Source organism: Cannabis sativa, chromosome 2, assembly GCF_029168945.1.
Source record: "Cannabis sativa cultivar Pink pepper isolate KNU-18-1 chromosome 2, ASM2916894v1, whole genome shotgun sequence".
Taxonomy (NCBI): domain Eukaryota; kingdom Viridiplantae; phylum Streptophyta; class Magnoliopsida; order Rosales; family Cannabaceae; genus Cannabis; species Cannabis sativa.
Genome location: NC_083602.1, coordinates 65,464,725 through 65,486,436, shown reverse-complemented (window position 1 = coordinate 65,486,436; position 21,712 = coordinate 65,464,725). Strand labels below are relative to the sequence as shown.

Below are 21,712 nucleotides of genomic sequence, written 5' to 3'. Positions count from 1 at the left end.
TTATGATTTGATGTAATAAGAACAGATGTCTATATTTATTTGATATATATGTTTATTTTTGTTCAAATTTTTTGTGTTTAATTTTCAAAGTATTAATTTATGTGTTCTTTCAAGTTTCAAAATTTATACTTTTTTATTAATATTAAAAAAAATTATATGAATATATATGATGAGTTCAAGCTCTAATGCAGATCAAAGAGGGAGAGGTAAAAATAAACATTATTGGACACCAACACAAGACAGTGTATTGATTGAATGTCTTCTAGAGTTGAGTCAAAATTCAACATGGCGAGCTGATTCTGGATTTAAGAATGGATATTTGCAACAAATGGAGATTATGTTAGAGGAAAAATTACCAGGCTCGAAGTTGAAGGCCTCACCTCATATTGAATCTCGTATTAAAAATTTGAAGGGGAAGTATTCTTGCTTGGCAGAATTATTATCTTTAAGTGGTTTTAGTTGGGACAATGAACATTCTTTATTATTGTGTGAGAAAAGTGCATTCGATGAGTATGTGAAGGTAAATATAAAGTAATTTTTATAATACAAGTATTTATATATATTTATATTTACAACAACATGGACTTATTATATGTGTTTTTGTGAATGTACAGAAACGAAAAGATGCAAGTGGATTATATGGGAAACCATTTCCTTATTACAACAAGCTAGCAGAAATATATGGACGAGATCGAGCTACTGGGACAAATGCTGGTAATGCTGATGATGATGAAGAAGAAATACGCCAAAATGATGCAACTGGTGTAAAATTTGGAGTTGATGATAATATAGATGACGGTGAGGATGATGAAGAAATAGATGAATTTGATGGTGTCTCACATACTCAACAATCAACTAATATGCATCGTAGATCTACTGAGAGTACTACTAGTAACCAACAACGTGGTAAGAATAAAAAAACTAAGGTTATGGATGAAATTTCTACAAATGTTGGTGCCTTAGCAGATTCTATATCTAATATTGTCCCGAAATTTCAAGGATTAATTGATGCAATATCTGATAAGGATGTAGCTGAGATGCAAACCAATTTATTCACAGAAATAAGCAAGATTAATGGCCTAACTCCAATGCAGTGTATTCAAGCAACCAACATATTGGCTAAAGAACCTCCATTGATGCGAGTGTTTTATGCAATATCAGATGAGATGAAACTGCTATATATCCTGAATATGTTGCAAAATGATGCATAATTTTATAATTGCTAGATATTTGGGATTTTGTTTATCTTTATGTTTCACATTAGAATATTTTCATGTGGAGATTTTATTTATGGTTTGGTCAGATATTGTTTAATTGAATAATATGAGGATACTTTTTTTAGCAGTATTATGTTAATTTTTTTATGTAATCATTTATGAATTTATTTATTATTATATAAATTAATTTATTTAATAAATAAAAAAAATATAAATTTTATATTAAGGGTAATATGGTCAACTTAAAGCATTCCGATTACCTTTCCTTATTGATGTAAACAAAATAAAGTGATTCCGATTCCGTTTCCGGACAGTTTAGTAAACAACATGTTAAAATAATTATTTTTATTTCATAACATTTTATTCCCTTTCATTTCTCCCATTAATTTATTCCGATAACGATTACGCTTTAGTAAACGTGCCATTATAGTTAATTGGTTTTGAGATGGAACCTCATACATCTTATCCCAAATTCTAACATGGTAACAAAGCCGCTTGTTATCTGTTGTGAGCTTAATAAAGTATTGTCGGTCTAAAAAGACGAGCTATAAAAGAGTTGTTTATGATATGTTGTGAGCCCAAAGTACCGACTGTCCAAAAAAAGATGAGCCAAACTTAAAAACTTCCGTAGTCTCCCCTTTAACTTCCATTTGAGACCTTTTAGCCAATGTGTGCCAGATTTTAGTGTTGGGTCTTTGACCTGTTTCAAAAATCCACAAATTTTCTCACATGTACACCTACAAATTTCTCAATATTTAGCATTGTGGGATTCTTTCAAATGTCACATTCAGCCATGTGGTCTCTTTAAGGTTGTTCCTGATATCCACACTTTTCAGGCCCAAACATGAGAAAGGTGTATTAGAATTAGTCTCACATTGCCAATGTGTGGAAATAAATTACCATATATAAGATGAATGGGCTACTCCTCCAATAGCCAATTGATTTTGAGATAAAACCACATGCATCTTATCCTAAATTCTAATAGCTTGTGAAAGGCTACATGAAGAGACTTGCAAGCCGATAACTGAAAAAGAAACTCTACTAGACAAACAGAGGAGATTGGGGCTCAAAGCAAGTGTGGACGCGTGAGACCCAGATAGCTGAAGCTCGATCATTGAGAGAGTGAGATTCTGTAACTAAATTTTCTTAGACTTTGAGGAAAACTAGAAAAATATATAAGGGAAATTGTAATTAATTTGAGATTATCATGAATAAAATTAGCATTTCATTTGTTGTGGCAGATTAACCTTGTCTCGAAGAAGGCACTTCAATGACATTGATTCTTTCATTGATTTCTTCTTTCCTTAGGATGAAGAACGAAGAGATCGTGCAACTATTCCAGAACATGAGTAGGGAATCAAATCTTAAGCTAGAGCAGAGAGATACATCACAGATGGAGAAACCCAAAGCTATTCTTGACGAGCGCTTGTCTCACCTTTCACCTCCACCGTCGCTTGGCCGTGGTGGTGAGAATAGCCCAGCTTTGTCTACAACTCGAGCAATGGGTCGACACTCAGATGCTGAAACAGATTATCGTTATGAGAACCGAGAAAACAAAAGACAATAATAATATTATATTAGTGGTGGGACCCACATAAGTCAAATGACTCTTTTTCTTCTTCCCTCCTCCACAACCTTTTCTTCTCCTTTTACTATTCATAAACACCATATAAACCACCCGTGCCCAAGCTCAGAGCCACCACCCTCCATGCCACCAATTATGAAATGCGTTTGAGCTGCACGACCACCGACCAGTAGTTATCTCACACCTCAAGTTTGGTGGCAATCGGAGCTGAGACACACACACACACACACAAGGTGCAAATTTTTGATGTCAAAACTTTGAGTCGACATTATGACCAACTCTAGTGACCATTTGATGAATGGTTGGTACCATTGGAATTAACGTCATGAGGAGAGCATCGCCCACTAAGTTTTGTCAACTCAATGCTTTTCTGTGATCAAAGCATCTCTGCCCTTTAGAAGCATTTTCTGGCAAGGTCGTGCTTCTTTGGGTTAATGGGTTGTACCACCACCGATTGTCATTATACAGTGCTTAGACAAGGTTTCGGAACTTCAAACTTCAAATATAGTCATATTATATGTCATGGACTCAATTTGAAGAGTAAATTACAATGATAATAATTATTTATTCAATTGGGGAGTGTAGGAAAAAGTGACTTTTGAAGTCACTAAGCTTATTGGAGCTTAAGATTGATGGTTTAAAAGTGTCTCCTTTGCAAAAAATTTGACGATTCTAAGGAGGTAGGGACTCAACTTAATTGTAATATCCCAATAAGCCTAATAGTTAATAATTAGGGTTTATAATTATATTATGGGTTAATCAAGTAATAAGTGGGATTATGATCCTACTAATCTAGTTGAACACAACACAAATTTTAAATTTGCTATAAGTGGATAAATAAGCATAATTTATAAATTATGGAGATTTATATGGCATATGTGAATGTAATATGAGTTACTGGTGTAATAAAAATATTTTCTGTTTTGGCGACTTTGGAGACTCGATCGGGGGCCAAAAATATCATAACAAGCTTAATTGATAGAATTAATAGGAATATTGTGAAAAGTTGATAATGTAAGTATTAGGATAATTAAGAGTATATGAGATTTTAGGTAGTGCCCTAGAAGTAGAAGTTTCTTAGTAGCTAAGAAATGATAAGATAATTATTAATAATAAAGTTTGAATTATTATTATTATTATTATTATTATTATTATTATTATTATTATTATATTATTTTAAAAGTTGAATGTGAAGTATTTATATATATATATATTATATAAGCTATATTATATAAGTCTGAAACAGAAAAAGAACGAACGAAACCTCGTTCATTTTCTTTCGATAAAACTTTCTCTTCCTATATCTAATTTCTTTGATTTTCAATCTGAAATCTAGTGATCTAAACTCTGGTAGTAGTAGAATAGTGAATTCTCAGAGCAGGGAAGCTTAAGGTAATGTTTAATATCATTTTAATTTTAATAAGAATTGGTTTCGTATAGGGATTTTCTGAATTAGAGTAATTATAAAGGTTCTAACCTTATAGGATTGTTCTCGGGTAGTCATGGGACTAGTTTTGATGTTTTCTTGCTGAAATTGAGGAATTTTGGGTTAAAAATTGAGTTTGGAACTTTTTAAAGCTTATTCCGAGTGTTAATGGTGTTTTCTGTTTAAGGGGTCGATTTTAATTTCTGTTACGTAAGAATGGTATTATTCATGGTATATATTTGCCCTGTGAATATTGGAGTGATTTGGATAAGTTTTGGTAGTGTTTTGGAGAGTGCGAAAATTAAGATTTTCGTATTTCATAGTTTTTAGAAATCCATAGCAGATCAGAAATCGTATTTTTATCATAACTTTTCACTCGGGTGTCCATTTTAGATGTTCTATATACCATTTCGAAGCTTGCGACAAGATCTACAATATGGTGTATGTTCTAGAGCCAAAATATAAGTTTTATTTTAGTGTATTTATACTACGAAGTTTAGTAGAAAGTCCTAGATTATCTTACGTGAGTGTTAAGTGGTGTTTTGGGATAAACACTTATTGATTAATTATTGTTATGATATAGGGCCCGAGATTATCGATCGTTCTCCAAGTAGTTTGGCCAATGTACCTAATCCGGAACTTAAGGTAAGAAAAGTATAATGTACCACATGGCATGACAAGTTCTGAAATTATCAATTGTGTGATTAGGCAATGATAATGTAATGATACTATGGACAAAATATATGGGCTCACCTGATTAGGTGATGCAATATACATGGCGACGTAATAGGCAAAAGTACGGTCGTTAGTGACATATGATAAGTACCGAGCATAGGTACGAGATCGTCTGATTAGACGATGGGATATATTAGTGTCAAGTTGTGGCACGGGCTCACCTAATTAGGTGGTGCAATGATATTATATATGATATTGCATTATGACACGGGCTTGCCTGATTAGGCAATGCAAATATATGAGCATATCTATTTCTATGCATATGACTGGTTACATTACCTACTGTTGAATGTTATAGTTTAATCATTTTTTGATAATGAAATGTATAATTAGCTATTTAATGTATCCTTCTTTATTACTTTTCTTGCTGAGTCTATGTGACTCACGGGTGCTTTGTGGTGCAGGTAAGGGCAAGGCAAAGTTACAACAACCATGAGATGACGGTCTTGTCCAACAATGTACATATTGACCCCACCAGCCTGCGTGTTGAGTTGCCAGGAGTTGTTTTAGACTAGCTGTGTCTGCTGTATTTTGAATTGTTATTGTATATCTTCTTATGGATAAATCTTTTATAATAGGGATCCCTAGAACTCCTTTTTACTGTCGTTATAATGTCCGTTTTTAGTGTTTTATTTTAGTCAAGTTTTTATTATCCTCATAGTTTTTAATAATTAATTAATATATTAGTATTAAACTAGTTTTATCCAATCACACACATGGCGTTCCTATATATTAGGGCGTTACAACTTGGTATCAGAGCCAGGTTTTGTTTTAAAGGTCCTGAAGACTGGTCGAATATGTACATTTGCTGCGAAGACAGGTCGACTTATGGTATAGTAAGTGTTTATTGTATTTGCTATGTCTTACCTGTTTAGACAATTATAGTGCATGATGGGAAGAAGTAGTGTGTGAAGAGCATATGCATATTGATGTTGGTATTGTTTGAATTCTAAATGGTTGAAGGTTTTGGGTTACAGGATATTGGATCATGCAACGGCGATCTGGCCGTTTAAACTGCAAGCTGGAACTCGGGGTAGGTGGTGGCGAAGAGCATCCTCTACCCCCTTAGAATTGGGAACAACTGTTTATTGCCATGCAAGAGACGATTAGGCAGCAAGGGAGCAGATTCGAGACCTGAGAGAGCAACAGGCTCGTCCTGCACCTATACTGGAACCTCAGGTAGTGCCACCGAATATGGGGGATCGTATGGAACCAATTTATGAGCGGTTCAGGAAACAAAATCCACCTGTGTTTGAGGGTGGCCTAGACCCACTGAAAGCAGAACAATGGATGACTATGATTGCTTCTATCTTTGATTTCATGTGGGTAGAAGATAATGACCTGGTATGATGTGCTATTTATATGTTATGGAATGATGCCCAGATATGGTGGGAGATTGTTTCCCAAGGTAATAATGTGAATACTATGACCTGGGATGTATTCAGGGCACTATTTTATAAGAAATATTATAATGAATCCATTCTTGCCGCTTAAGTTGAAGAGTCCGCACGATTAGTTCAGGGTAGCATGACTGTGACTGAATATGCTACCAAGTTTGATAGGCTGGCCAAGTTTGCTTTTGATGAAGTGGCTAGTGATGCTACAAGAAAGGCTAAGTTTATCAGAGGAGTTGAAGAATATATTCCTAGAGATGTGGTTATGGTAGCCAAACAATCAGGGGTCGTGAAGGCTTATCCTCAGATTGTGGACTTAGCTCACACTGCTGAGGGGGCTGAAAGCCTGATTCGTAAAAAGAGTACTCAGAGGAAGGACGTGTGGAAGACCTCATCTGGTATTGGAGTGAGTAAAAGCTTTATCCCCAATGACCGTAAAAGGAAACTAGATGGACCACCAGTTGTGGGTCCAAACAAAAAGTTTCAAAATAGTCAGGGCTTTCGTCGGGGCAGAAATAAGGTTTGGCAGCCTTACCCTGAATGCCCAAAATGCAAGAGACATAAGTTGGGTGAATGTTGGTCTAGAGTTTGCTACCAATGTGGAGTAGCAGGCCATTTCAAGAACAATTGTCCACAGCTACAGAAGCCCGAGGCTAAGAAAGAGAGTCATATGGTTCTTGCTAGGGTGTTTGCTTTGATCCAAGCAGATGCTGAAGCTGGCCCTTCGACTGTTACAGATGAGATATCTATTTGTGGTATTATGTTTACTATTTTGATTGATTCTAGTGCCACACATTCATATATTTCTAGTAGAATCATTGAGAAATTGAGTAGGCCATGTGATATCATGTCTAGTGGATTTGGTACCTTGTTACCTACTGGAGAAGTGGTAATCTCCAGGAGGTGGGTAAGGTCTCTCCCAGTGTTAGTAGAAGGGAGAGAATTGTCAGTGGATCTGATTGCATTAGACTTAGAAGATTTTGATGCAATCCTGGGAATGGATTGGTTGACTAAGTACAATGCTACTATAGATTGTAAGAGAAAGATGGTGACTTTTGAACCAGAGGGTGAGATCCCATTTTTTTATGGGAACGGTGCAGGGATCTTGGATTCCATTGATATCGGCACTTAGGACCAGGAAATTATTACGAGAAGGATGTATGGGATACTTGGTTAGTGTGTTTGATACCACAAAAGATACACCTGAGGGACCAAAAAGGTTCGAGTAGTATGTGAATTTCCGAATGTATTCCCGCAAGAGTTACCGAGATTACCACCAAAGAGAGAGATTGACTTCGAAATTGAATTAGTACCTGGGGCTGAGCCAATTTCTAAGGCTCCATATAGAATGGCACCAACAGAATTGAAAGATTGAAAGTCCAATTACGAAACCTACTTGATCTACGATTCACGAGGTCGAGTACCTCTCCTTGGGGTGCACCAATTTTTTTTTTATCAAGAAGAAGGATGGGTCGTTACGTATGTGCATTGATTATCGTGAATTGAACAAGTTGACAATAAAGAACAAATATCCTTTGCAAAGGATAGATGATTTGTTTGATCAGTTACAGGGAAAGACCATCTTCTCCAAGAATGACCTTTGATCTGGTTAACACCAGTTGAGGATTCGGGAAGAGGATATTCCCAAAACTGCTTTTCGTACTCAATATGGGCACTACGAGTTTTTAGTGATGTCCTTCGGCTTGACTAATGCACCAGCAGCATTTATGGACTTAATGAATTTGGTATTTAAGGACTTCCTTGCTAACTTTGTGATTGTGTTCATTGATGACATTCTAGTCTATTCTGAATCGGAAGAAGCTCATGAACAACACCTTCGTATGGTATTACAACGTCTCCGAGAACACAAGCTTTATGCAAAGTTCAAGAAGTGTGAATTTTGGTTGTCCCAAGTGAGTTTCTTAGGACACGTGGTAAGTAAGGATGGGATTCTGGTAGATCCAGTGAAGATTAAAGCTGTTTGGGGTTGGCCACAACCTAAGATAGCAACTGAAGTTAGAAGTTTCTTGGGATTGGCTGGGTACAATAGGAGATTTGTAGAAGGTTTTGCCAAGATTGCTACTCCTTTGACTGAGCTGACCCGAAAGAGTTATAAGTTTATATGGACTTATAAATGCAAGAATAGCTTTTAAGAATTAAAGAAGAGATTGATTAATGCACAACTTCTAAGCCTGCTAGTCAGTGATGAAAAGTTTGTGATATACTGTGATGCCTCAAGACAAGGTTTGGGTTGTGTGTTAAAGCAATCATGGAAGGTCATTGCCTATGCCTCTAGGCAGTTGAAGGATTTTGAACAGCGTTACCCCACTCATGATCTAGAACTGTCACATGTGGTTTTTGCCTTGAAGGTTTGGCGTCAATATTTATATGGTGAAAAGTGTGAGATTTACACCGACCACAAAAGTTTGAAATACTTTTTCACTCAAAAAGACCTGAATATGAGACAACGACAATGGCTAGAGTTAGTCAAGGATTATGACTGTGAAATCCTCTACCATCCCGGCAAAGCAAACGTAGTGGCAGATGCACTTAGCCGGAAAGGCCAAGGGCAGGTTTATGAGTTGTAGGAAATCTCTCCAAGATTGGATGAGGATATGGCAAAGGTTGAGATTGAGTTTGTAGTTGGGAAGTTGGCAAATACTACATTGCAGTCTGATTTACTTGAAAGAATAAAGATTGACCAACAAAATGATCCTAAATTGATTGAACTCAGAAAGAAAGTTGAGATTGGTGCTACAAAAGATTTCATTGTGACTCCAAGTGGACTACTAAGATATAAGGTAGAATTTGTGTTCCGACAGATGATCAGATCAGAAGAGAAATCCTTAATGAGTTCCATACTACTCCGTATTCCCTACACTCGGGGACAACAAAGATGTATCATGATACCATGGCAATATATTGCCGGCCGAGAATGAAGAGTGATATTGTTGAATACGTTTCAAAGTGTTTAACCTGTCAGTAGGTTAAGGCTAAACATTAAAGGTTGGCAGGTTTACTTTAGCCCTTGAGAATATCTGAATGGAAATGGGAAGACATAACTATGGACTTTGTAGTGGGGTTTCCTAGGACTACTGGGTTATATGATTCCATATGGGTGATAGTGGATAGATTTACCAAGTCAGCGCACTTTTTACCTGTGCGAGTGACTTATACTGTGGAACAGTATGTTGAATTGTACATTAAGTAAATAGTGAGACTCCATGGTACCCCAAAGTCAATTGTTTCAGATCGTGATCCCAAATTTACTTCCAAGTTCTGGGAGAGTTTACAGAAAGCTATGGGAACTAAGTTGAGATTCAGTACAACTTTTCACCCTCAGACAGATGGTAAGTCTTAGAGAACCATTTAGATATTGGAAGACATGTTGCAAGCATGTGTAATAGATTTTAAAGGATCTTGGAACAAGTTACTATCTTTGATTGAGTTTTCATATAATAACAGTTACCAGAGTACCATTGGTATGGCACCTTACGAGATGCTGTATGGTAGGAAATGTCGATCGCCTATCCACTGGGATGAGGCAGGAGAGAGACGTTATCTTTGACCTGAATTGGTCCAAAGGACCAGTGAAGCCATTGAAAAGATTTGATCTCTTATACTTGCTTCGCAAAGTAGACAGAAAAGCTACGCTGATCCAAAGCGTAGGGATATCGAATTTCAAGCGGGAGACTCTGTATGTCTTCGAATATCACCTATAAAAGGGGTGCGTAGATTTGGAAAGAAAGAAAAATTGAGCCCTAGATACATTGACCCTTTTGAGATACTGGACCGGATAGGTCAGGTGGCCTATCGATTAGCTTTACCACCCGAGTTATTCGGGGTGCATAATGTCTTCCATATCTCTATGTTGAGAAAGTACGTGTTAAATCCAACACATGTTTTCAGTTACAATGATATTGAGCTCCAGACAGACTTATCTTATGAAGAACAACCTATCCAGATCTTAGACAGAAAGGAGAAAGTACTCCGAAGTAAAACGATCCCTCTAGTGAAAGTCCTATGGAGGAATAGTAAAGTTGAGGAAGCGACTTGGGAATTAGAGTCTTTGATGCGGGAGCTGTATCCCGAGTTATTCAGGTAAATTTCGAGGATGAAATTCTTATAAGGAGGGGATGGTTGTAATATCCCAATAAGCCTAATAGTTAATAATTAGGGTTTATAATTATATTATGGGTTAATCAGGTAATAAGTGGGATTATGATCCTACTAATTTAGTTGAACATAAATTTTAAATTTGCTATAAGCGGATAGCTAAGCATAATTTATAAATTATGGAGATTTATATGGCATATGTGAATGTAATATGAGTTACTGGTGTAATAAAAATATTTTCAGTTGTGGCGACTTTGGAGACTCGATTGGGGGCCAAAAATGTCATAACGGGCTTAATTGATAGAATTAATGGGAATATTGTGATAAGTTGATAATGTAAGTATTAAGATAATTAAGAGTATATGAGATTTTAGGTAGCACCCTAGAAGTAGAAGTTTTTTAGTAACTAAGAAATGATAAAATAATTATTAATAATAAAGTTTTGATTAATATTATTATTATTATTATTATTATTATTATTATTATTATTATAATATTCTTTTAAAAAAGGAAAAGTTGATCGTGAATGTGAAGTATTTATATATATTATATATAAGTTATATTATATAAGTCTGAAACAGAAAAAGAATGAACGAAACCCTCGTTCATTTTCTTTCGATAAAACTTTCGCCTCCTATATCCATTTTCTTAGATTTTTAATCCGAAACCTAGCGATCTAAGCTCCAAAAGTAGTAGAATAGCGAATTCTCAGAGCAGGGAAGCTTAAGCTAATGTTTAATATCGTTTTAAGTTTAATAAAAATTGGTTTTGTATAGGGGTTTTGTGAATTAGAATAGTTATGAAGGTTCTGACCTTATAGGATTGTTATCGGGTAGTCATGGGACTAGTTCCGATATTTTCTTGCTGAAATTGAGGTAATTTTGGGTTAAAATTTAGTTTGGAACTTTTTAAAGCTTAGCTCGAGTGTTAATGGCGTTTTTTGTTTGAGGGGTCGATTTTAATTTCTGTTACGTAAAAATGGTAGTATTCATGGTATATATGTGCCCTGTGAACAGGGCCGGTCCTGAAAATATATAGGCCCAAGACAAATTAAATTTTGGGGCCTTAAAAAATATATTAAAAAGAATATCAAAGAAAAGTGTTATGGGATTTGAACCCATAAGCTTAGAAATTATGCCATCCACCTCAACCAACTAAGCTATGAATATTTGTTGCTTATAATATACTTAAATTTTACTTAAATAAAAGCGTAATAATTTTTTTTTTATTTTGGGCCCCCGAAAAGTGTGGGCCCTAGGCACGGGCCTAGCCCGCCTATGCCTAGGTCCGACCCTGCCTGTGAAGTTTAGAGTGATTTGGATAAGTTTTTGTAGTGTTTCGGTGAGTGCAAAATTTGAGATTTTCGTATTTCATAGTTTTTAGAAATTCATAGGAGATTAGAAATCGTATTTTTACCATAACGTTTTACGCAAGTGTCTGTTTTGGATGTTCTATATACCATTTCGAAGCTTGCAATGAGCTCTACAATATGGTGTATGTTCTACAGCCAAAATATAAGTTTTATTTTAGTGTATTTATACCACAGAGTTTAGTAGAAAATCCTAGATTGTCTTACGTGAGTGTTAAGTGGTATTTTGGGATAAACACTTATTGATTTATTATTGTTATGACATAGGGCCCGAGATTATCGATCATTCTCCAAGTAGGTCGGCCAACATACCTAATCCAGAACTTAAGGTAAGAAAAATATAATGTACCACATGGCATGACAGGTTCTGAAATTATCGATTGTCTGATTAGGCAATGATAATGTATGTTGGAAATTATTTTACCAGGATCTTAGATCTACTCACAAGTATGTTGATTAACACCCTAAATATGAACTTTCTAAAAGGATGAAATAAACACATATAAAGTTTAGGAAACCTTACATTGGGTGCAGCGGAATATAATGACTCCTTCCGTTCAGATATCTAGCCCTTGATTCCTTTCTGTAGCAGAGCATTATCAATATCTGAACCTGGATCTCTTTCTCTGAATTTTTGATGCTGAAACTCCTTCTTGCTGAAAGTCTTTCTTCACGATCTTCCTCACTATGATTGAGGTATCACTTGTTGTGTGTGGGCACTACTCATACACTAAGAATTTCGAAATATTGAAGAAGAAAAGAAGAGAGGGAGTGGTCAGCTAGATAGGGAGAGAGAAGGCTCAGGTTTTTCTCTGAAGGAAAAATAGAAAATTTAAGTGTAATTTTCCTGAAGCCTTCACTATCTATTTATAGCATTCCACTAGGGTTAGGTTTGAATTATTTGGCATTAAAATAATGAAAAATATCAATTTAAATTGCCTATAAAAGTGGCTGGCCATGCTTAGTGGATTTGGGCCTCACTTTTTACAATTTTGCAGTTTTATCTTTTCTGCATCTGATTTTCTCAAAAACGCCAATTTTCTAATTCAACCATTTAAATGCCAATTCTAACTATTTAATAACTATACATAATTATTAAATAATATTTTCATTTATCATATTTATTAATTGAACCATACAAAGTATCATAATTAACAAATATGCCCCTATAAACTCTTTCTTTACAATTTCGCCCTTACTTAGTGAAAAATTCACAAATAGACATAGTCTAATTTGAGAATTATAATTGATTAATCAAAACCAATTACATGAGTCTTACAAGCAATATTATCTCAACTAGTGCGGGGACCATGGGTCTATAGAACCGAGCTTCCAATAAGTAGATCAAGAATTTATTACTAAAATTCACTAACTTATTAATTCTTCGTTGAATCCACGCATAGAACTTAGAATTGCACTCTCAGTTATATAGAATGCTCTATATGTTCCACCATATAGACACATCATTAGTTATCCATTGTTATAATCCTAATTTGATCACTGATCCTCTATATGAATGATCTACACTGTAAAGGGATTAAATTACCGTTACACCCTACAATGTATTTAGTCCTTAAAACACTTGACCCCGTATAAATGATATTTCAGCTTATGTGAAATGAGTACTCCACCATTTATGTTCGTTTGGTCAAGCTCGAAGGAGATCATCCTTTGCTTACTATTCGCCAGATAGAAGCTATAGATTCCATGTTTATGATAGCGCTCCCACTCAATTGCACTACCGTGTTCCCAAAATGTACGTATCACCCTGACCTAAAAGTAGGCTTAACTAAAAAATCAAAGAACACGTATAGCCTTTCAAGATTGAGCCTAATCATAACAGGATTAATATCATTTGATCTAGGATCAACTAGGCGATATTGACTTGAATAGATATTACGGTAAGTTTAATAAATCTAAGTCAAAGCTCAATATCGGTCCCTTCCAATGCATACTCCATGCATCCAACCTGAGCCTTACTTTAACCAATGCTCTGGAAAGAACATAGCACTTCTCCAAATGCAAGTAAACTCTTGTTGTAGATTATCATATCAGTAAAACCCTGTGTCTGATAAATCTAGGAAACTTTATTCACATAGTCATGTTTACTTTCCAATGTGTTGACAGCACAATAAACAAGATCAAGTATGTGAAAAAGGGTTTCAGATGAATTTATACATTATCTACATATAATCATGAAATAAATCATGTGAACCATGCAACATTAAATGTTTTTTTTGATCTATATTAATAAGTAAATCTGATTATATTGAAATGAGTTTTATTTAGGGCATAAAACCCAACAATGTAATGATACTATGGACACAATATATGGGCTCACTTGATTAGGTGATGCAATATACCTGGCGACGTAATAGGCAAAGGTACGAGCGTTAGTGACATATGATAAGTACCGAGCGTAGGTACGAGATCGTCTGATTAGACGATGGGATATATTAGTGTCAAGTTGTGGTACGAGCTCACCTGATTAGGTGGTGCAATGATATTATATATGATATTGCATTATGACACGGGCTTGCCTGATTAGGCAATGCAAATATATGAGCAAATCTATTTCTATGTGTTGACTTCGCTTTTAGCCAACGACAATGAGTCTTTTTGATAAACGATAAACGATGTGTCGTAATAAGAATATATAATAAAGCAATAATAATAATAAGAAGGCACAGAAATTTTATAGAGGTTCAGCCTCGAGCAGTTCAGTAATAGCTTAATCCTCGTTAGTTGTATTGACTTAAGAATAAGGAAGAAGATTCCTTTTCTTATAGCTTTTACAATAATATCTTTGAATATATAATTCTTAGATAGCCTTAGCTGATAGCGTTTCGGCGTATAATCTCTATTTTTACAGTTTTTCGATCGATCCCCTTGCCCAGTGAACATTCCTCACTATTTATAGGGCAGGAAACTTGAGGAGGAAGAATTTCCTCTCTCGTTACAAAGCGCATAAACACAATGTTGTCGAGTGAATTTCGACAACACCAAATTATATGATATTATTAGTGACAAGAAGCAATTTACGTGGAAAGACAAGTGCGAGTATTCAACCTAGAGTGGCGAGTACTCAACTGGGAGTGAGAAATAGTTAACAAAAGCTGGAAAATAGCAGGAAGACAGAGAAGTATAGTTGTTCAGTCAGATTATGGTCTGCTTAGTCCACTGTAGCCAAAGATTCGTAGGTGCCATTTCACGGTGGATCACCCCTTTATATACAAAGCAGGTGTCCAATCGGTTATACAAGGATTGCATTCATTGTTAATCCGTTATTTACACATTGAATTACAATAATTAAACCCAAGCAACGTTAACATTAATAAATGAATGACAGTTACTAAGTCCATCAACGTATGCGTCTTCCGCATCTGCGAGTTAACTGTTCATGTTTCGATGTTAAACTTGCAGGGTTATTATTACGTTTGGGATGTATGCGTCCTTAGGTAGTCGCTTCTTGTAGACATCGCATGTCGAGCTGATAGAACCTAGACATGCGAGTCTATATTGTATTATAAAGGCTGCAAGGTTCTTAAGACCATTCCGTATTTACAGAGAATCGTTCTCCTGGTTTATATAAGGACAAGAGGGGGATGATCGCATATATTCGATATATGCAATCTACTCTCTTGTCTTGGATGCGATTAGACTTCGGTCATGCTCGCTACCTCTCGCTGATTCTATCTTAAGCGAGGTTTAAAACTTCGAGGAGTCCCTCAGGGACATCTCAGCTTTCTTTGGGAAATCTGAGTATACGTGTCCTCTAAATAGGGGTCTGGTCTCGAGTTTCTAGGTGAGAGAAATCTCACCATAACACATGCCCCTAGTTTCGCGATGTGACAGGTGCGGTCACAAAAGGAAACTATTACTCGAGAGACAGGTGAAAGGCTGTCACGAGGAGGTGACCTTTGGTTGTCCCTTCGAGGGTTTCGAAAAATGACGGCTATAATCATTACCTTTGTTGCATTGATGATGCCACGTCGCAAAACTCTTCGGTTTCTGTGTAGGCGTGGCATCTTTGGCCGTTGGATTGGGCGACCCTAGGCCTTCTAATTGCCACGTGTCGTGATCCCAATTAATTAGGGATTTGGGTATTTAAACTTCCTGATTCGAACCAAAAATCCCATTTTCCCTCATTTTCTTTAACTTTCTTAAACTTCCTTGTTTCTTCTCTTTCAGAGAAACCACCAAAAATATTTCCATAAATTGCCCAGTTTTTTCGCCTCTCTCCGTGGATTTTCTGTTGATTCTACAGTGCTGTCAAGGGCGAATCGTGGGAACAATTTCATCAGAAGCAAAAGGTCAGTTTTCGAATCTCCTCTGTGTTTCGTTTTCGATTTGAGTGGGAACACTGTTTTCTGGGTTTCTAATATGCATGAGGGGGTTTAAGAATGATCGTTTGTAAGGGGTATGTATGAGACTACGTTTTTTAGGTAAAAAACTGGGTAATTTCATAAAAAATGACTTGTAAATTGGCATAACCGCATACTGTATAAGAAATACTTGAATAGGCACTGTTTCATGCTTTGAATACTCGCGGGTATTCAGACGAACACTTCGAATACTCGCACATTGACAAAATTTACTTACTTCTGACTATTGGCTAGATCCTTTAGGATTTTATATGCTGTGAATTAAGTCGCGAGAGCATTAACCGAGTTTCCAAATGGTGGGTGTGTCACAGTATTCTAATGGTCATATACGCGGTTATATGCCCCTTGAGATACTGTGATACACCCAGCCATTTGCAACATGCGTTAATATTCAAGTAAGCGTACTCCTTGGCTGGTAGATATTCTCGGAACGGTGGGAGTACCTCAGTAACTTCAGGGTCATGCTTGAGAACGCATGCCCCTTGAGTCACTAAGTTTCTCCCAGCCGTTTCTGGAGGTATATCGCTTGGCCCAGGATGCGTGACTTATTCGCATTTTTAGTATTATCTCTACTCGCATATTGATGGGGTGGTCAGCATTCGCAAGGATGCACCATTCTATCAAGTGCGACTTTATAGTTTTAATGCGGGTGAGATCACTTATTTTGCTTTCACACATTCACCACGCTGAAAAGATCTTCTATCTTTCAGATGAGCGACCTGTCAGATAGTCAACTGCTCGGCTCGAGAGGCCACGCATTCGATGGTGACAAGGACCAGGAGGAAGATAGTTTTCTCCCAGCTTCGATTTTAGAAGAGGAGATTGCACCTACTGTAGGTATAGAGCTAGGTCCGATGTCTTCTACGGACATCGAGAGAATGGTGCAGGAGCTCGCTGAACCTGGGACCATCGATATTCGAGACAGCGAGTCTACGGTGTCAGCCCGTGACTACCTTATTCATTCGAGGCATGCTCCTGACGTCGAGGTCGAGGAGACGGATGACGATTGGACAGCCCCAGCTCGCGAATCAGGCGAGGATGAAGAAGAGGCAGAAGGGAGCGGGACTGACTCGATCGATGACGCCCAGCTGAACGAGCCTTTCTCGTGCGAGGATTTGATTTCAAGAGTTACCAAATCAGACCTCACTACCTTTACGAGGCTAAACCTGCTGGGACTTGCTTCTTTGCGACCTAAACCGACTCAGAGGGCGCACCTTCCTTTTACCAATCCTGCGATTATTCCCACAGAGGATGTGGTAATCTCAATACCCATTCTCCGATGTGGGGTACCAGTCCCTTTCCATCCCTTTATCACGGCTATCCTCAAATGATATGATGTATCACCTTTCCAGCTAACTCCCAATAGTTATCGCACCACCCTGGCTTTTTACGCGATGTATATGGAGTACGCTCATAGGGCTCCCTCGGTAGAAGAGTTCAGCTACTTCTACGATATAAAAAGCGTAGGCCTTCACAATGGTTTTTACTGCTTTAGCAAATGGGCGACTTCTGAAATTAATGGGGTAGAAGGAATGGTATGTAATATGGGAGATTGGAAATCAAAGTGGTTCTACATCTTCAAAGTCTCAGGGATTAGAACTGATTTTATTCGTAGACCTAGTACGTCGCATGTTTTCTAACTTAGACATTTTTGAATTATTTTAAGATCTTATGCTAACTCGCTCTTTTTTGTTTTCGCAGATAGACCAGCTCGACCTGCACTCGACGCAACTCGCAGAGAGACAGTTGAAGTTCTCGGGAGCCTTTCGGTACAAGATCGCGATTGGCGATTATTGTGTACGACGGCTAAGCTGCGAGAACACAAGCTGATTCCAAAGAACGCAAGTCTTCAAAGAGAGCCAGCATACAAGGAACCATCTGAGAAACAACAAGAGCGGATAGACAAACGCCTCTCCAGGAAAACTTCTCGACCAGCCTCAGGTAACATATCCCACGTTATAAACTAGTGCCTCAAAATTTATTCATACTTATCTTTTATTTGTCCTCGCAGAGATAACTTTTTGGAAGTCCGCGCCCATCCTCAACCGCAAGCTAAAAAGTGGAACAGCAACGACATCGCCCGTCATTGCCCTGAAGAGGAAGAGCGACGTTATAACTACTCTTGCCGCGGATTCTTTCAAGAAGCTGGCTAAGACCGCACAAGACAAAGGGAAGAAAGTTATGATCGAGCCAACTATCCGAGCCCGCGATTTTCTGGCTATGCAGGAGAAGTTTGTGGGCGAGGAGTTCATATCCAAGGCGGAGAGGATCCCTTCTGAAGAGCTTGTTTCGCGCTCTGTGGAGTTTGCTTCGCAATCGATGACTCTGTTCATGAAAGCCGTTGCCGCTGGTTCTAAGGAAGCTGAACTGCTGAAGAGGCAAAATGCTCAACTCCAGGAGAGCATAAAGAAACTAAAACAAGACGCGGCTGATAAGGACAGGGAGCTTGAAGACCTTCGCAAGTCTAAGGAGCAGGTCGAGCTCGAGGCCAAGAACTCTCAGATGAAGATTGAGGAGATGTCTCGCGACTTAGAGGTCGAGAAGGAGAATGGGAAGAAACAGTATCACCAGACAGTTTCTGACTATATTTACACCACTCTTTCTAAAATTCCAGATTTTGACTTCTCAATCCTCGGAGCAGAAGCCGTTGAAATGGCTGAGGCTTTTCGCGCCATGTCGCCCACACAAACTCAAGGCGGTGGAGGGAATCTTCCCGAGGAGCCTGAGGCTGCGGATGCTGAAGAAGTCGAGAATAAAGTCGTCATCAAAGTCGCGGATGGATCTGCTCCTGCTGCTCCCAATGCTTGACTTTTCTCTTCTATGTTTGAACTATTTTTCTTTTGAATTTCCTAGTTAGTTTTTTATGCGGTACAGGGGTACTCACACTCTGTACTTAGACATATTTGCAATTTATTTTGGACAAATTCATATCCTCGCGGGGATAATTAATGTTTAACATTTTTGCAGTACACGGGTACTCGCGTTTTTTAATATATATATTCGACTTTAATTACAGCTTGGTGTAATAAGTAGAAAATCTTACAAGACTTGACAAAATTTGTTTAAACTTAAAGAATTAACAAATATGAGGCATTTCCTTTATATAATCAATAGTACATTATGGCATATATACCCCCCTATACTTAGGATTTTTTTTTTATAAAAAATGTCTAATTATAAGTACAAAGCGAACATAATTTAATAATGCGAGTACTATTGATAATATAATTTTAAGCTTTCACCATTCCAAGCTCGTGGAATCGCAGTACCATCGAGTGCTGCGAGTCGGTAAGTGGCGTCACCTATTTTTTCCGCGATGAGATATGGTCCTTCCCAATTATCTCCAAAGACCCCATGCGTTGGGTTCTTGGTATTTGGCATTACTCTTCTAAGGACCAAGTCTCCTGCTCGCAAGACTTTTACTTTTACCTTAGAGTTAAAGTATCTTGTAGTTCTCCGCTGGTAAGCCGCATTTTTTAAGTGCACTTGATCGCGTTTTTCTTCCAGAAGATTAAGGTAGAGTGACTGCTTCTCTTCGTTCTGCAAGATGTTGAAAACATCTCTGCGTAGGGAACCTGCCCCAATTTCAACTGGCACCATGGCCTCGCACCTGTAGGAAAGCGAGAAGGGTGTTTCGCCAGTTGTGGATCGAGGAGTTGTATTATAAGACCACATGACTTGCGGTAACTTGTCTGGCCAAGTCCCTTTGCGTTCTTCTAGTGTCCCTTTAATGGTGTGTTTTATTATTTTGTTAACAGCTTCAGTCTGTCCGTTGCTTTGCAGGTAAGCAACTGCGGAGAACGCCTTTTTGATTCCTAGATCGTCACATAGTTGTCGCATCTCTTTACAATCGAACTATTTGCCATTTTCTGAAATGAGTTTGTATGGAATACCAAATAGACAAATTATGGAGTTATAGACAAACTCGCACAATTTAGTTGCTGTGATAGTTGCGAGTGCTTTGCCTTCAGCCCATTTCGTGAAGTAATCTACTGCGACTACCGCATATTTGACTACACCTTTCCCTTTAGGTAGCTCGCCTATTAAGTCAATTCCCCATACTGCAAAGGGCCATGGACTTGTGATAGAATGGAGGTTACTCGGAGGTTGGTGGGTATACGTGGCTATTCGCTGGCACCTGTCACATTTCTTCGCAAATGCGAGAGCATCTTGTCGCAAGGTTGGCCAGTAATACCCTTGTCGCATGATTTTTAATGCAAGGGAGTTACCTCCGGTATGATTACCACAAATCCCTCCGTGTACCTCACAAAGTATATAATCACAATCTTCCCCGCTGATGCATTTGAGTAGTGGTTGACTAAAACTTCTGCGATACAACCTTTGATCATATATTACATAACGGGCGGCTCGCTGTCGCAGCTTTCTTGCTTCTATTTTGTCATCGGGCAATAGACCCTTTTCCAGATATGCGACGATATGAGTAATCCAAGTGACCTCCTGAACGGTATCTATCTCCATGATCATTTCACGATTTATAGTTGGGTGAGCTAACACATCTACCAGAATTACATCGAGCAATTCGGCTTCTCTGGTTGAGGCCAAACAGGCCAATGAATCTGCGTGTGAATTTTGAGCACGCGGTATTCGAGACACAATTACTTTTTTGAATTTCTGCATTAGCTCGCATACAATGGCTAAATATTTAACCAATATCCCGCCTCTTTCCAGATATTCTCCATTCACCTGACACACCACGATTTGGGAGTCGCTAAAAGCCTGAAGATACTCGACTTTCATCTCAAGAGCGAGTTTCAATCCTGCGATTAATGCCTCGTACTCGGCTTCATTGTTAGATGCAGAAAATTCAAAACGTAAAGCAGCATGTACCTTGAAATTACTGGGACTGATTAATAAAACTCCGCTACCAGAACCTTCGCTATTTGAGGCTCCGTCGACGTACAGTGTCCACAGTTCTCTATTTGCTATAGCGATGTCACTTTTGTCCTCTATGAGCGTAACCTCGGTGCTGGGGAATTCAAGGATAAAATCTGCTAGGGCTTGCCCCTTGATCGCAGTTCTTGGTTTATACTTGATGTCGAATTGACTCAACTCCATCGCCCACTTCAATAACCTCCCCGATGTTTCTGGTTTTGCCAGAACTTGCCTTAAGGGGTAGTTTGTCAAAACTTCAATACTGTGAGCCCGGAAATAAGGTCGCAATTTTCTTGACGATGTTATCAAGGCAAACACCAACTTTTCCATTTGGGGATAGCGCGTCTCGACATCCAGTAATCGGTTACTGACATAATACACCGGGTATTGCCGTCCTTGATCCTAGCGTACTAGTACTGAACTAATCGCATATTCCGACACTGCTAAATAGATGAACAAGACTTCACCGGTCATTGGCTTTGACAAGATCAGAGGTTGGCCCAAATGCGTTTTTAAGGTTTGAAAAGCCTGCTCGCATTTTTCAGACCAATGGAACCTTTTGTTGCCTTTTAAAATCTGAAAAAACTCCTTG

The 21,712-nt window shown here is 37.9% G+C and overlaps 1 protein-coding gene across 1 annotated transcript; it reads left to right on the top strand.

The window, feature by feature from the left end:
* Positions 1 to 169: 169 nt before the first annotated feature.
* LOC133034450 (uncharacterized) lies at positions 170 to 1,344 on the top strand. The gene is made up of 2 exons (XM_061109538.1): positions 170 to 417; positions 551 to 1,344. The coding sequence occupies exons 1-2, from the start codon at positions 170 to 172 to the stop codon at positions 1,209 to 1,211; spliced, it is 909 nt and encodes a 302-aa protein (XP_060965521.1). The 3' UTR covers positions 1,212 to 1,344.
* Positions 1,345 to 21,712: the final 20,368 nt, after the last annotated feature.